General features: G+C 45.5%; 2 protein-coding genes and 1 pseudogene across 3 annotated transcripts; all 3 read right to left on the reverse strand.

The window, feature by feature from the left end:
- Nucleotides 1-3,487: 3,487 nt before the first annotated feature.
- On the reverse strand, nt 3,488-4,800 carry LOC147186590 (uncharacterized). Its single transcript, XM_086101301.1, has one exon. The coding sequence runs from the start codon at nt 4,742-4,744 to the stop codon at nt 3,623-3,625; it is 1,122 nt and encodes a 373-aa protein (XP_085957427.1). The 5' UTR covers nt 4,745-4,800; the 3' UTR covers nt 3,488-3,622.
- A 3,317-nt stretch (nt 4,801-8,117) lies between these two features.
- On the reverse strand, nt 8,118-10,688 carry LOC147186591 (uncharacterized). 2 transcript variants are annotated; one of them, XM_086101298.1, is made up of 2 exons: nt 8,479-10,688; nt 8,118-8,406 (listed from the first exon to the last, which is right to left on the reverse strand). In XM_086101298.1, exons 1-2 carry the CDS (start codon nt 10,686-10,688, stop codon nt 8,244-8,246), a joined length of 2,373 nt encoding a protein of 790 aa, XP_085957424.1. In that variant the 3' UTR covers nt 8,118-8,243. The 2 variants fall into 2 exon arrangements, with proteins under 2 accessions (XP_085957424.1, XP_085957425.1); XM_086101299.1 differs by lacking the exon at nt 8,118-8,406 and having other exon boundaries at nt 8,483-8,630; nt 9,257-10,688.
- Nucleotides 10,685-11,652, reverse strand: LOC147186592 (uncharacterized; annotated as a pseudogene).
- Between the last annotated feature and the right edge of the window lie 5,205 nt (nt 11,653-16,857).

Here is a 16,857-nt window from a genome sequence, read left to right on the forward strand (position 1 = left end):
ATAGAGAAATCTATGAACAACATTGTATCATGTTTAAAGTTTCGGTTAATTTGGGCATGTCTGGACATGCTCAGCGCAGAGGTGCCGGCCGTTTGGGCGGAGGGCCTTTTCTTGAGTAATCAAGGGGGCGAAGGCTAGATTCAATCACAGAGTGCGAATAAACAAATTGGGAACAAAGAGTTGTTGAATACCAAAAGACAGTTTGGGAACAGCTGTCGCGCCCAGGTGGACATTAGTCATCAGCAAAGTCAAGTCATGTCAACAGTATTTATAGAGCACTTTCAAACAGCCATCGCTGCACACAAAGTGCGGTACATGGAGCAATTTAACATGCACAATAAACAGTAAGACAAATCGGTAATAAAGGCGGTAGAAAGCACCAAACAGTAAAACCAAGAACAAAGTCATGCTGAGTCGAATGCCAAAGAATACAAGTGAGTTTTGAGGAGGGTTTTGAAGATGGGCAGCGAGGAGGCTTGCCGAATGTTCAGTGGGAGGTCATTCCAGAGAGAGGGACCAGCAACAGAAAAGGCTCGATCCCCTCTGAGCCTCAGTTTAGTTCTTGGTACTTCTAATAGTCCACAGACCTGAGGCGCCGGGCAGGTGTGTAGGGGCGGATGAGCTCAGAGAGGTAAGGTGGCGCGAGATTATTCAGAGATTTGAAAAGTCTGCAACATGTTAATTCGATATAGACCAGACAGAAGGTGCCAACGTACTGGTGGTTCAATGTTTAAAAACAGGTAACCAATCACTCCCGAGGGGCCGGACTGGGGGTGCGGTATGCAAATATCGGGGACAGTGCTTTCCTTGTATGTTACAAAAAAAGTCCGAATTAGCGGGAAGGGAGCTCGAGTGTGTATCATCGGAGCAACTAAACCGACGTTCGCTCTCAGAGATCCGCTCCCGCTGATATTGAAGACAATTTTCCTGTGTGCAAAGTCATTTCTTTAACTTTATCCGAGAAAATCTCTGACAGAGACGCACAACCGGGCCTCCGGTCTTCTTTCCTCGACTTCGTTACCGCGTTTCGTCGGGTGTTCCACCACCCGGTTCGGGGAAGAGAGGCCAAAGGCCGGTTGCTAGATCTCTGTCAAGTAACACAATCTGTTGTGGACTATTCAATCACTTTTCGTATTTTGGCAGCCCAAAGTGGTTACGGCGACGGAGCATTGTGTGGACTGTTTTGCCGCGGGTTGAACTCGCTCCTCAAAAATGAACTGACTACCGGCGACGACAGTTCTAATTTGGAGGAGCTCTAGACATCACCTTAATACTGGACAACCACATGAGGGAGAGGAACCGGGAGCGCGGAGGTGGATGGATTCCGTCCCGGCATGTTGCATACCAAGGGGCTTCCCACGAGACGACTGAAAATAATTCTTTAGCACGCACCAGAATAATGTTGTTTTATTTGTTTATTGTGGCCACCTGCTTTTGAACGAAGAATAAACCTTGACTGATCAGAGGCCAAAAGGCAATTTGTTTTTCACAGTTTTCTTGCCTAGCCTAACTGCTCACAACTCCACGACAATTTTCAGATCATACAATGTATTGTTTAAAAGCAAGAATTCTTCAGTTGCAACATATTAATAGAATGTGTACTGGACCTACCGAGCCAGCATCTGGAATGCCCATGGTGGCCCGACACAATGCCATCATGCTCCAGGTCCATTGGTCCACCGTAAATGTCGGATCTTCTACTATTTCATGGTACCCTGGACTATTACTTACGGCCACCTGGTAACACCAAGTTAAATGTGAATATTGTCAGGTTTATGCTGGTGATCTGACGCTAAGAATACACCAGGAACAGGAAGACTCAGGAGGCAGGCATGGTTGTCTTTCTTGCAAGAGAGAGAGGCAGCATGGTTGTCTTTCTTGCAAGAGAGAGTGCGCTAAAACATGTCTCAGTTCACAATCTCGGAGCAGCTCTCCAGCTGGCTCTGCCATGCAAACCACTACAGCAAGCATGTCCAGCTGCGGGCCTGGAGGGCCGCCATCCTGCCTGTTTTCCATCTCTCCCGGCTGAAACACAATGTCATATGAATTAAAGACATATAAATCTTCATTCATGATCTTGTATATTATGTTTTGAGACAGCGTGGTGATACATTGGTTAGCATGTCGGCCTCACATTGCCGAGGTGAGAGGTTCGATTCCAGCCCCGTCCTTCCTGTGTGGAGTTTGCATGTTCTCCCTGCCTGTGTGGGTTTTCTCCGGGTGCTCCGGTTTCCTCCCACATTCCCATAACAGCAGGTGAATGAAACACTCTAAATTGTCCCTGGGTGTGGTTGTGAGAGCAGATGTTTGATTGTCTATGCGTTGCCTGTGACTGGCCGGCAACCTGTTCAGGGTGGCCCCTGCCTGCTGCCCAAAGACAGCTGGGATAGGCTCCAGCAAGTCCGCGGCCCTTGTGACGAAAAAGAGGATTGGAAAATGGATGAATGGATGATGTTTTGCCATTCACAGACCTCCCAGCTCAAAGGGCGTTCAAAAATTCCAATCCGACCTTATTTGAAACATGTTAAAATTAAGGTCAACATTGAAATGCAGGCAAACCTGTTTTTGAGCTCCTATTTTTATATGTAACTGCAGGGAAGTGGTGCCTTACCAGTCATGAAGCTTACCGATTCTTGAGGTAGGAATTTGAAGAAGACTCGGCTGATTAAAGCATTTTCATCAAAGAGAATTTTATTGGCCAGCAAGCAACACACAGCATCAAACAACAATACAGATGGCTCCATCACACATTTTACGACAAAATGGAAAATGCCCATTTTATTCAGGATCGCATCCAATAAAAGACGATGAAACACATATTTCGGTACATGGGGTGCTATCCAGACAAGTACCATTCCTTTTGATAAAACTAGACAAAACAAAAAAAACTAAGAATGAATACAAATGACGAAATTTCTCTGAGAACTAATGATCACAAACAACATTGAAAAACCACAACTCAACCACACCGAATAAAAACTAACAATTATGAAGAGTCCAAAAGTATCATAATGCTGGTAATATTGCTAGATTTTCTAATTCATTAAAAAAAAACTTTTCAATTCACTCAACGAAAAGAATAGTTCATCATCCCAATAATAAGGAACATTTCATCTATAACTGCTTCAGACAACAAAGTGTATGCAGAAAAGTGGTGAAGATTGCACGACTGTCTGTGTCCTATGTGTTGTGTTGTGTTATTTTGACTTTAAAATGGCGCCGCGAGAGTGGCTACCTTTCCAGCAGCTCCTATATTTTGTTGTTCTACTTCTTCCTTTCATAACTTTGCTGCTGTGAATTGGGAATTTCTCCATTGCGAGACTAATAAAGGTTTTCTTATCTTTCTTATCTTATAAACTATAAACAGCCTGCTGAAGCCTGTTCAGAGGAGAGGTGAAAATGTCATTGATTAGTGTTCATCTCATCATCACACTTGTAATTCTTGATCTGAGACTTCCGCGAGAATCTTTGGCCACAAACTGAGCAGGAAAAAAGGTTTTCTGTGGGTTCTCGTGTGTGTTTTTAAGTATCCACTCTCAGAGAATCTTTGGCCACAAACTGAGCAGGAATACGGTTTCTCAACAGAGTGGGTTCTTACATGTATTTTTAAGCTTTCCTTCCATCAGAATGTTTGGCCACAATCTGAACAGGCAAAAGGCTTCTCACCAGTGTGAGTTATTACGTGCTTCTTTAAGCTTTCCTTCAAGGAGAATCTTTGGCCACAATCTGAACAAGCAAATGGTTTCTCACCAGTGTGGGTTCTGATGTGTATTTTTAAGTTTGTCTTCCAAGAGAATCTTTGGCCACAAACTGAGCAGGAAAAAGGTTTGTCACCAGTGTGTGTTCTTTTGTGATCATTTAAGCTTCCCTTACAAGTGAATCTTTGGCCATAATCTGAACAGGCAAAAGGTTTCTCACCTGTGTGGGTTCTGATGTGTGTTTTTAAGTTTGCCTTCCAAAAGAATCTTTGGCCACAAACTGAGCAGGAAAAAGGTTTGGCACCAGTATGCATTCTTTTGTGATCATTTAAGCTTCCCTTACGAGTGAATCTTTGGCCACAATCTGAACAGGCAAAAGGTTTCTCACCTGTGTGGGTTTTGGCGTGTCTTTTTAAGCATCCCTTCACAGAGAATATTTGGCCACAAACTGAGCAGGAAAACGGTTTCTCACCAGTGTGGGTTCTTAGGTGTATTTTTAAGGTTTCCTTCTGAGTGAATCTTTGGCCACACAATAAGCAGGCAAAAGGTTTCTTATCAGCGTGGGTCCTTACGTGCATTTTTAAGCTTACCCTCCTCGAGAAACTTTGGCCGCAAACTAAGCAGGCACAAGGTTTCTCAACAGTGTGTGTTCTGGTGTGTCCTTTTAAGGTTCTCCTCTGAGATAATCTTTGGCCACAATCTGAACAGGAAAACGTTTTGTCACCTGTGTGAGTTCTCACGTGTAATTTCAAACGACTCTTAGAAGCAAATGTTCTGCCACATGTGTCAGTGCGACATGTCAGATCACCATCAGAATCTTCATCCTCATCAACATTGGATGAGGTGCTGTCACCATCTTTCGTGCAAGGGTGCTCTGGCTCCTCCTCTCTTTTAATGTGTAGCACATGCTGTTCTTCTTCCTCATTAAAGTGGGAGACCTCTCTGCTCTCCTCTTCCTCTTTCATGTGAGAGGGCTCTGCATCCTGCCTCTCAGGACAAACATCTTCACTGATGTCTGCAAGACACAAGAAGACAAAAACACCCATGGGATTATGGTTTATAATTGAGTTCAGATTACAACTCAATATGTGGCATTACCAGCATCACCAGTATCCTGTGAACGGGGATCCCGATAGCACACGATACCCCATTGTTTACAGTAAGGACCAGCTGTTAGAATGGTGGGCTAACAGCGGGCTACTGACAATCCTGATATCCCACACGAGTTGAAGAGGAGGAGACGAGGGTGTCGAGCCGGGAAGGAGCACCGCACAAGGAGGAGACATGTCCTCCCGTCCGTCATCATGGGGAATGTAAAATCGCTCCCTAACAAGATGGATGAGCTGGCGGCGCTCACGCAACATCAAAGGGAGTACCGCGAGGCTAGCCTAATGCTACTCACTGAGTCGTGGCTAACAGCGATCACTCCGGACACACATGCCGAGTTGGCAGGCTTCAAACTCATACGTGCGGACAGGAATGAAGGGAGTAGAAAGAGAAACGGTGGGGGACTGGCTGTTTTTGTGAACGACAAATGGTGCAATCCGGGGCATATCACGATCAAAGACAAACTCTGCAGCCAGGACATTGAGCTGAAAGCCATTAGCCTCAGGCCCCATTATCTCCCGAGGGAATTCTCACACATCATAGCTGTGACAGTGTACGTCCCCCCGTCGGCTAATGGTGATGCAGCGTGTGATGCCCTGATGACTGTCGTGAACAGGCTGCAAACACAGTCCCCCAACACCCTGCTGATCATCTCTGGGGACTTCAACCATGTCTCTCTGTCGTCCTCCCTTTCAACCTTCACGCAATATGTAACCTGTGCCACTAGAGACAATAAAATTTTGGACTTGTTTTATGCCAATACCAAGGAGGCATATAAACGCCTCCCCCCTCCCCCCTCTTGGAAGAGCAGACCACAAGTTGGTATTTCTCGAGCCTGTGTACAAACCCCTGGTGCACAGGCAGCCAACTGTGACCAGAATGGTCAGGAAATGGTCCACGGAAGCTGAAGATGCTCTGCGGGACTGCTTCGACACAACCAGGTGGGAACTCTTCAGCGAGGTTCATGGGGAGGACATTGATGCACTCATTGACACCATCACGACTACATAAACTTCTGTGAGGAGAACACCGTACCCACCAGAACTGTGCGGTGGTTTTCCAACAACAAACCATGGATTAATCCCGACATAAAGGCCCTCCTGAAGGAGAAGAAGAGAGCTTTTATGTCAAGAAACAGAGAGGAGCTGAAGGCCGTGCAGATTCGGCTGAGAAGAAAGATCAGAGAGGGGAAGAAGACAAACAGGATGAAATTGGAGGACCAGTTACAGGCCAGCAATGTCACTGGTGTCTGGAGGGGCCTGAAAACCATCTCAGGCCATGACAGACCAAAGACATTGACTGAGAAGGACAAGGACTGGGCAGATGGACTGAACCGTTTTTTCAACCGTTTCGACCAGTCGTCTGTCCCTTCCCCCAACCACCAACTGCAACCACTCTCACTGAGGACTTCTTCTCCTCCCCCTCCTCTTTCGACCAGCTCTCAACAATCCAGTCTGCCACCTGGTTCCTATCTGTCCGTCACAACAGAGCAGGTGAGGAACCAACTGAGGAAGATGAATGTGAGGAAGGCAGCAGGTCCAGACAAGATCACTTCCCGGCTCCTCAGGACCTGCTCTGACCAGCTGTGTGTCATTGTCCAGCACATGTTCAACCTGAGCCTGAAGCTGGGCAGAGCTCCACAGCTGTGGAAAACTTCGAGCCTGGTCCCAGTGCCCAAGACCCCCCACCCTAAGGAGCTGAACAGCTGCAGACCGGTGGCGCTGACGTCTCACCTGATGAAGACGATGGAGAGACTCGTCCTCGCCCACCTTCGACCGCTGGTGAGCTCGGCACTGGACCCGCTGCAGTTTGCCTATCAGCCTGGCATCGGTGTGGAAGACGCCATTATCTACCTCCTCCACTCAGTGCTGTCACACTTGGAGAAGGCTGGGAGCACTGTGAGAATCATGTTCTTTGATTTCTCCAGTGCCTTCAAAACCATCCAGCCCAACTTACTGGGAGACAAATTGCAGAACGCCGGAGTGGACCACCATCTCACAGCATGGATCATAGACTACCTCACAAACCTGTGAGCCGAACAGGCTTCTCTGCAGCACTGGAGCGCCGCAGGGTACTGTTCTGGCTCCATTCCTGTTCATCCTCTACACCTCAGACTTCAGACACGCCACTCCAAACTGCCACCTTCAGAAGTTCTCCGGTGACTCTGCGATTGTTGGCCTCATTACAGAGGGGGACGATCGGGAGTACAAGGGACTGACGAAGGACTTTGTGGACTGGTGCCAGCAGAATCTCCTCCAGATCAACCCAAGGAAAACTAAAGAGTTGGTTGTGGATTTCTGCAGGAAACAGTCCTCACCAGCACCGATGAACATCCAGGGTATGGACATAGAGAGGGTGACCTCCTACAAGTACCTAGGTGTTCTTCTCAACAACAAACTGGACTGGTCTACGAACACGGACACCCTGATTAGGAAAGGACAGAGCCGACTCTTCCAACTCAGGAAACTGAGGTATTTTGGGGTTCAGGGGTCACTCCTTAAGACTTTCTATAACTCCGTGGTGACCTCGGCCATCCATTATGGCATTGTCTGCTGGTCAGGCAGCATCTCGGCCCGGGACAGAAAAAGACTGGAGCGACTGGTCAGGAAGGCCAGTTCTGTCCTGGGCTGCTCCCTCGACACTCTGGAGGAGGTCGGCAACAGAAGGATGCTAGCTAAGCTAAAAGCTATGATGGACAGTCCCTCCCACCCCCTCCAGCTCGCCCTGAGCTGGAGGGCGAGCTGGAGTAGCTCCTTCAGCCAGAGACTGTTACACCCGCGCTGCAAGAAAGAGAGATACTTCCGCTCGTTCCTACTGACTGCTGTCAGGCTGCTGAATAAAAAAAATAATAATAATAATTAAATGATGTGAAAAACAATTGTAAATAGCACTGTGACTTCCATTTTGTATTTATATTGCACTTAATTGAATGGTGTTTGTTTTTTTCTTCTTCCTTCTTTCTACCCACAATCTTGCTGCTGTAAACTGTAAATTTCCACAGTGTGGGACAAATAAAGGATATCTTAATCACATAGTGGTGGAATTTTCTTTCCTCCTTTGATGATTTTAATCGGTGGTGGTTTATTTAATTCTTTTTTATCTTTGGTTATTAACTCATTGAATACCACCCCTTTTCACTGGAGCAACACCCTCAATCCCTCACATTTTACTGAATTTTGACTGATTTGCAAGGCCCACAGAATTTTCTGTTCTATGGCTATAATACATGCAACCTGTCAAAAAAGTTTGTTTCTATCTTTCTCCGTTCGTTGGCAATCAGCATTAGAAAACTGCTAAGTTTTATTGAAAAGGCCGATTTTCTGCAGAAATCCAGAGAAAATGAGCTTTTTGTAAAAGCATGCATTTCAAGCATCATTTCAAGTTTTACACTATTTTTTGCTTTTGTGGCAGCTCAAATACCTCAATAATGTGTTCCTCCTACAAAAGAACATTACAAATAATGTTTTTGTAGCAAAATAATTTATTTGCACACAACAAAACTATTGAACTATGAACAAAAGTGCAGCTGTGGAGAAGATGGTTTTTGGCTTCCATCCAGTTTGTCACCATCGATTCATCCCACCACGTCCAAATGCACGACCTATAAATTATAGAAACATAAAAAGTTGCAAATATATCTTGCTGCAGAGTGAGTTACAATAAATTTATTTACCTTTCTTTTGTTGGAGGATGATCAAACAGGGGGAAGCGTGTTGTCCGAGCAAGAGCTGAGGCAAAAGCCGCACATAAAGGATGTCGTTGTTCATATTTGTCAAGTGGAGTGGATGCATACAAGCAAGTGTATCGTTCACCAACTCCCCCTTTCTGAAAAAGCACAGCAGACACACTGCTTGATTTTTCAGACACATCAAGAAAGAACATTTTGGTGTAGTCTGGAATGGCCAACGAGGCCGCAGAGGAAAGAAATTGTTTCAAGCTGATAAACGATTGGTCTGCATCAGAAGTCCAGGTAAGAGAGTGAGTTAAGTTTTGCATGCCTTGGTCATTAACCATGGCGCGCAAAGGACGTGTGAGTTCAGCGAAGTCTGGAACATGGTGTCGAGAATAATTACAAAGTCCCAGGAAGGCAAGCATTTGCTTGACATTGGTGGGTTTGGGATGGTGCAAGATGTCATCCTTGTGTGAAGGTGACATGCCTGTCCCGTGTCTCGAAATGAGCCGCCCAAGGAATGAAACTTGAGGGCGTGCGATTTGAAGTTTGCTCTTCGAGCATTTCAAGCCAATCGTTGCCAAGTGAGCAAGCAGAGATCGTGTGGCTTCAACACACACAGTTTCAGAAGGAGCAGCCAGCAGAATGTCATCAACATATTGGATCAATAGTACTCCGGCTGAGAGAATTAGTGGTGCCAAAAGTTGCTTCAAATAGGCATTGAACAGGCCTGGAGAGAGAACAAAGCCTTGTGGCAGTCGGTTGTACGAATAGCACTCACCATTCCATGTGAATGCGAAATACTCCATCATGGAGTCATCAAGCGGGATGCAAAAGAAAGCATTCGCCAAGTCTATACAAGTGAAATGAGTGTGGGATGGTGCAAGTTGAGACAAGGTTGAATGCGGGTTGGGAACAGGCAAGGTAGGTGTCAAGACAGCAGCATTGATGGCGCGTAGATCGTGAACCATGCGGTATTTTCCGGTATTCTTTTTTTCTACGGGTAGGATGGGAGTGTTATATCGCGAACGCGGAATTTTGCATAGAACACCCGCTTTCAGCAACCCATTTATTGTGTCTGTTATACCGAGACGCCCCGATTCTTTAGTTGGATACTGTGGAATATAAATCGGCTCGGGTTTTATTTGAAAAATGACTGGAGTGACGTCGCATCGTCCCACGTCTGTTGAGTCGGTGGCCCACAAGTGCTGTGGAAGTTGTTCGAGCATGGATCCAGCGAGATCACTATCGGTCATTTCTCTGCCATGATGCCTGTCCAAAAGATTATGTTCAAGAACTGAAAAGGGATAAAATGCATCAGATTGGATCCAGTAGGCATCGAGAGATGTGGAATACAACAAGTTTTTGTGTATTGTTTCATACCAATCAGTCGCCGTTGTACACTCCCTCACGAATGGACCAAGATCCTCGGCTGTGTGTTGTGGAGAAACCATCAGCGAGACATGTGGATGGCAGGGTGGCATATACGGGTCGGACGGATCTGCCATCATGTACCATTTTTGTTGTTCGTCTGTTAGAGAAACCGAAAAGGCTACTCCTGGCTTTCCTACAAACAAATCGCCCATGTTCAATTGCCATGTGTTTCCCTCAACTTCCTTAAATGCTTCACTGTACACTTCATCACTTTTTCTGTCATAGTAGAGTGTGCAATGCATGCAGTCCGACACCATATCATAAGTGCGAAGGTTGCGAACCCAAGGCGACCATTTCGTCCAGAAACTCTCCGCCTTCCTCCAATCAGTTGAATCTGTGTCCATTCTCGCCCAGTAGATGTCAGCAGTGGCACAGGCAATTGCAGGTGAGGTAACTTGTCTCTCGAATAGCTGTAGTTGAGCGTCCGTGTGGACAGATTGAGTAGAGCAGTGGCAGGAGTTCCCATCAGGGAACTCCAAAGTGAGTCCATCAGGGCTGCATTTTATGATCGGGGCCGTCTTGATGAGGAGATCACGACCCAACAGGTTCACTGGACAATTTGGTGCAAAGACAAAAGAGTGCATCAACGTTTGTGAGTAACATTGAGTGCGGACAGGGGTAGTCATGTGCAGGGTGGTTTCCTCTCCCTTGAATCCAACTAATGAGATGCCGCCGGTAGTAAGGGAACTTTCTGGTGGTAAGGTCATGACGGTGGAATGTCGCGCTCCAGTGTCGACCATGAAAGGTAGAGAAGTTCCTCCTACCGTCAAGTTGATCATCGGTTCCTGCAGACCGCGGCTAGTGGATCCAGGGCCCCATCATTGCGAATATTGACCGGCAGTCGGTGGCAGGTATTGTTGGTTTGGTGGTTGAGGAGGGCCAGGTTGCAGAGGTGGCATGACAGTCTGTTGTGGTGGCTCGTTATAGGATTGTTGGTTGTAGTCTCCCCTGCCACGTGACTGTGCGTAGCCTCCTCTGTCGTAGCTCCTTTGTTGTCCTCTGCCTCTGCCCCCCCCATCTTTGTCCTTGTGGTCTGGCTCGGGAGTCACGTGCCCAGTGGCCCATTTTGCCACAGTTAAAACATTGTCCTTGGTCACCAGGGGGCGCTCTCCGACCCTTGAATGGTCCCGACTGATACATCATGCACTCAGAAAAGACAGAAGGTGATGAGGTGTTAGCAGCCGGTGGAGTCACGGGCTCCTCCTTTTTCTGCAAGCTTTGGAGCTGCATAATAGTCAATTGGGATTCAACGTTCTTTCGCTTTTCATTTTTTTTTTTTCGTTATCTTTACTATGCCTCCGTAGATGGTGCTTCAGGTGAGACAGCCAGCGAGCGTGGTCAGCGCCAGGGAGATCAGGGTTTGACTCCATGGACTGGACTACGGATTTGGGAACCCCTTTTAGCACAGCCGCCCGAAATACTTGGGAATAAAGAGAGGAGTCAGTGGGTTGATGACCTGTTTTTAGCGCAAAATCGACTTGAGCGCGATCAATAAATACTGCTGCATCCTCATCCGACTTTGGAGCAAACATCAAGTCAGAGATAACGACCTCGGGTATGGGGAACAAAGCATCTAATGCTGTCAGTATTTTCATAAACTGTGTGCTAGTAAGTGCGATGTTGTCCATAATGTCTGTAAGTCCCGATTGTTTCAAAAGAGTCTCTAACTGAGACAGCGGGCACGATTGCGTCATCAATGCTCTTACGTCACCTGCTGTGTGAATTTGACCTGTCGTGGCGCGCTGGATGGCTTTCAGCCAGCTCTCTCCACCATTCTGCATGGGAGGAAGTTTCTGCAACATCAGACTGAGGTCAGAGGGGGTGAATGGTTTATAATACATTGCTTGACATCCCTCCCATAGAACGAGTGTACATGCCTCGCGGGCTCTGCAGTAATGAGGTGTCGATTTCAGTGTGTCGCGATGTACTCAGTGGTGAGTCTGGATGTGTATCTTTAAGGCTCTGTAACTCGCTTTTCATGTCAGTCATCTCCTTCTGCAGCTGGGACATGTATATGTGTGTATTCACAGTCGCCATATCCTTTCGTCGTTCCCCCTCCTCTATCTCCTTCTGTCTCTCTTCAAAAATAACATCTCGAGCCTCACGGCTGCGTCTCATCTCTTCCTCTTCCTGTCTGTGTGCTTTCTCCTCTGTGTCTTTTAAGAGTGCGAGTAGCTCGTCACTAACATTCCTCGGCACTTCCTGATGTCTTGTCAACAAACTTTTACATTTTATAGCTCTGTCTAGCAATTGTCGCGGCTCACGCCTGTATTTCATTAGTTCGTCAAATTATTTTTGTATCATGTCAATTGAAGCAGTGACTCCTGCAGCCAGCGAGTCCGCAGCTGTCTGTCTGGTCGGATCAGAAGGTGGTCGACCCGCAGCGCCAACTCCATCCCAGTCCACTTGTAGGCTGCCTCCATAAACTGACAAAATAGGACAAACTGGTACAGATGTATCTTTAAGCATTTGTTTTACGTTTGCATAAGGTGAGTCGGTGAAAGGATTAATAGGCACGTTCTGTCGCCCCACGGCAGACTCACAATAGGATGGCGGCGCAGAGGGCAGCTGCTTGACTCCCACACTTTCTGTCTGAGATTCTTTTCTTGACTGTTTTACAGCATAGCCCATTGCCAACAGTCTGACATTTTTTGTCAATTTTTCAACTTTCTTTAGACTTCCTCTCACCTTCCTGCCTCTCGGAGACAACTTGTTTGTTCTTTTCACATCTTCCTCCAATTTTTCCTTTTTATTCAAACATGCTTTTCTACTTCTTTCATCAGAGTCACCAAGCACGCAGCCGAAGACATCGGCGGGAACCAGCCCTTGTCACAACATTCTCTCACCCACTCTCTCAGTTCATCCCTTTTTTCTTCTCTACTTTTCTCTGGCAAAGCGCCCACACACACTACATGCACTTCTCACTTGATCACTTAGCAGCACACTACGGCCATGGTTTGGAATAACACGGGTATCGAACCACTCCAACTCCCTATCGAATTCCCCATCCATCTTTATACTTTAACAACACAAAACAAATTACAAACAAGGACACGACGCACAGATTACAAACTCTTCTTCTTCCCTCCTCTTTTTATTTTTTTAGCGGCCTTATTTATTTAATTAACGTCACACAAATTGAGGTCAATTCTTTCCCTATCAATCTCGCCCTACCTTTTGCTGTAAATTGAAATGTGTGACTCCCTTTATTCTTTTTCCCGGGAACCCCTTTTATTCGCGAACTGCAGTATTTAATATCCGTGAACTTCGTTGTCCACAAACTTCTGACTCACGAACCTCTTTATTCGCGAACCTCTGTACAAGTGAATTCTCCTGTATTCTCTTTATGATCTTATTAAATTTGAGGAATTCCTGTTTCTAAGATTCTTGACAGAACGAAACAACCCCGCCTAAAATAAGATCAGTCTTAAAATCAACTCGTCTTCCTCGAGGAATTCTAGTCTCTAGGATTCTTAACAGAACGAGACAACCTCCCTGAAGACGAGTTTTTCCTTTCCCTTTTTCCTTATTCTCTTGTACTTCACTTGTATTTCTCTTATTCTCTTATTCTCTTGTACTTCACTTGTATTTCTCTTATTCTCTAATTCTCTTATACTTCTCTTCTTTACCGGTTATTCTAGGCCTTTGGTTTAAGCCGCAAAACGAGGAATTATTACTCCTATAACTCGATAATTCGAGCGGAGTACACCCAGTAATACGTTTAAACTGGTTTAAACCGTAAAACGAGGAATTATTATTTCTAGAACTCAGAATTAGAGCGAAATACACCTAGTAATACGTTTAAACAGGTTTTCTCAATTACCAGCCCCAAACTAATTTGGTCTCAAATCAAACGTGAAGCATCACATCATATCAGTCAACAGGGCAGAAAATCAATCGAGAGGATAAATGTCCTCTTACCTTATCAATTATGGCGCGCCGAAATTCTGCCTGTTGACCGACAATCAGCTCGAATCACGTCGGGGTCACCAATTGTTGGAGGATGATCAAACAGGGGGAAGCGTGTTGTTGTCGACACGGCGGGATCCCTTGACCGTTCTCCACTTCCCCAGGTCCTCCGCGTGTTCGTTTGATTCGGGCTGAGTTGATGTGCAAAAGTCAGAGGCTGGAAATGGAGAAGTTCTTGCAAGATGTTTTACTGAACGTTCAGGGCACAACACGAATCGCTTGGGGCTCCTGTGAGTCTCAGATTTCATCAGGAAGCCCCGAGCAACTACAGTCACACGTACATATAGGCATAGTATGTTAATTATATTAATTAGGGGCGGGCAGTCCTTCCCCTCATGTAAAAATCAGAAACAAAGAAAGGTCAATGCAGTTCGATCTTGGCATTTTGACAAAGTACAGACCATATCTGCTGGTCCACAAATCTTGAGATTAGGGTTCCTCTTCGAAGGCACTTGACAGCCTTCAGGGACTTTTACGAGGTGGAGGAGGCAAGAAAACCCTCGGGGGGCTGTTAATTAACCAAGTGAAAATAGAATCTAAACTTCACACTACATTCTTTGTTTCAAGTACTTCAGCAGATGTTCAGGACAGAGACTAGTGTCAAAGTCGACCTGTCTATGATACAAAGTTTTAAGCTAAACATATAACATATATAGGCGATATCTTCACTTTCCACCACCAAAGCGAGGAGTCGTCATCATTTGGCTTCTGGTTGGACAATCTGTAATGTATAGAAGTATGTACAATTACCACACTTTTATTTTTCTATGTTTTTTATTGTTGCTTTCCACTTCCATTTCAACATCTCTCGCACACACACATACATGCTGGCACACTGCTATTTACACCATTCATTCCACGTTGCTCAGCATACAATTTGAAATGAAATGGGATATGAATTTAACACTAGTGGTTTTAGCAGAGCTGAGCGGACCAAATGTGTCCTGTTTTTTTTTTTTTTTTTTTTAAACCTATGGCGACATGCAAGTCAGCGCATATTTTCATCCACATCTATGAGACGCATCAACCGTACATAAATGATTAGTGTTACTGGCAACTTCATAGTATAGCGGGGAATGTAGCGGTACATAAAAGTGACTGAGGAGGCATAAGAAGTGATGAAGTTTTGAATGGGAACTTGCAAGCTAGTCAGCAGTTACCTCCTCGTTCCAGCGGCTCTGGCGAGGACTCTCAGCTGCTTTCCGTTATGTCCGAAGGCACGTATTCGTCCGACATATCGGGATCCAAATCGCTCTCCAATTCATCGTTTTCGCCGTCGTCTTTACGAGACGATTCCAACGAATCGCTGACGTGTGCCCGGCGTCGGCCATGCAAAGCAATGCAGCCTCTTTGCCGTCATCGCTGGAAGTCGCCGGGGAGACGATTTGTGGGTGACGTGGGGCATCGGGAGGCACAAAATGCTCTGCCAAGCGATGATCGCTGACGTGGAGCAAGTTCATCTTCATCAGATGAACTCGAAACTCAGCGTGAGCTATGCAGGCCGCGTGTAGCACGCCATGTTTGTGCAGGCCGACGTTCGTTTGACGGGTGCCGCTTTCTCTTCCACACAAACACAATCTCCTTTGTTGTTTTGTTTCGAGGACGCTTTTATACCGAAAAAAAATATTTTTTAGTTAGTTATTTCCTTTTCTCCATCGTTGCTAGTTGCTAATGTTCCAATCCACTATCCACATACACCCCTCCTTCACTGTACGCCCTTTCTACTACTTCTGCGGCGTGATCCTGGTTGATTTTTGCACCACTGCCACCCGATGGCCATTTTTTTGCTATTTAACATTGCCGTCAAGCCTAATCCTGTGGTGAGAAGTTGCATCGGACTCTCTTGCACCCTCCCCCATGAAAACACGTGATTGACGTATTAATACGTCATGGGGAGAGAACGGCTTTGCGCTAATTGACGTATTTATACGTCAAAGGGTGTAAATGAGTTGAAAGATTTATACAGAGTGAGACATTGTACATTTTTGAGTGTTTTTCACCTTTTGCGGGGCGTTTGTGAACCGCGAAACGAGTGATTACTATACAGTCACCCCTCGCGATATCGCGCTTCATTTATCACGGCTTCAGTACATTACGTTGATTTTTTTGTTTTGTTTTTATTTATTGGAATTTAATATATAACTACTGTACTTGTGTTTGCACTTTTTGTATTGTCATCATTGTCCGCGAACACTTGTTTTTCTTTCTCCACTCTGTTTTTGGGGTTAAGGTTCAGCTGCTTACTTCTGTCGGGCATCTTCCCTTTCATGCCTCAAGTGCCCTGGCAACATGAGTGTGATGATGAAAATGTACCCAGCTTTGTACTCCCAGAGATGAGTGTCCAGTCGACATCGATGACATAACATTTGAGTGGACAAATAATGTTAACTTGAGGGATGCCACTGTGAAGAGAGATTGAGTCTCGTAACTGGTAAATGGGATCACGCAACTGGAACTACAAGTTATTAGGTACAATGACAAATGGGATTCTGCTTGTATCGCAGTTTTCCACCTTGAATGCACTCAAAGCACTCGAACAATCCTCATCAGCATCAGGACCAAGTTGGGGCCTTAGTATTTTGCTCAAGGACCCTTGGGCATGGTCCCAGGGCCTCAGAATTGGACCCACGACCTTCCAACTCGAAAACTACCATAATACCACCTGAGCCATGTCATCCTATGAGGACTTCATTTGTGTTCTTGTCGAAATTTCTCTTGAGGTATACATCTATATATATCTATCTATCGATCGATAGATAAAATAACCTTTATTTGTCCCACACTGTGGAAATTTGCAGTCTACAGCAGCAAAATTGAGGGGGGAAGAAAAATAAAGTGTTTTATTGCACAAAATAAATGTTTCAGAAAAGAACTGTACATAGTTCAATCTAAGTGCAATATAAAATAAAACATTAGCAATATATTTGTAGAATAAATATAATAACTTAGCAAGAGCATAGAAAAACACAGCGCAAGGTG

The sequence above is a fragment of the Hippocampus guttulatus genome, chromosome 21 (genome assembly GCF_054856545.1).
Source record: "Hippocampus guttulatus isolate MCC_2025c chromosome 21, RoL_Hgut_1.0, whole genome shotgun sequence".
In the NCBI taxonomy this organism is placed as follows: domain Eukaryota; kingdom Metazoa; phylum Chordata; class Actinopteri; order Syngnathiformes; family Syngnathidae; genus Hippocampus; species Hippocampus guttulatus.

What these genes read in the sequence shown, in the direction of transcription:
- LOC147186590 (XM_086101301.1), bottom strand. Translation starts at nt 4,744, where the DNA reads ATGGGTGTTTTTGTCTTCTTGTGTCTTGCAGACATCAGTGAAGATGTT.
- LOC147186591 (XM_086101298.1), bottom strand. Translation starts at nt 10,688, where the DNA reads ATGATCAACTTGACGGTAGGAGGAACTTCTCTACCTTTCATGGTCGAC. An exon ending in CATCCTCCAACAAAAGAAAG is followed by an intron (nt 8,407 to 8,478) that starts GTAAATAAATTT and finishes TATAATTTATAG; the next exon opens with GTCGTGCATTTGGACGTGGT.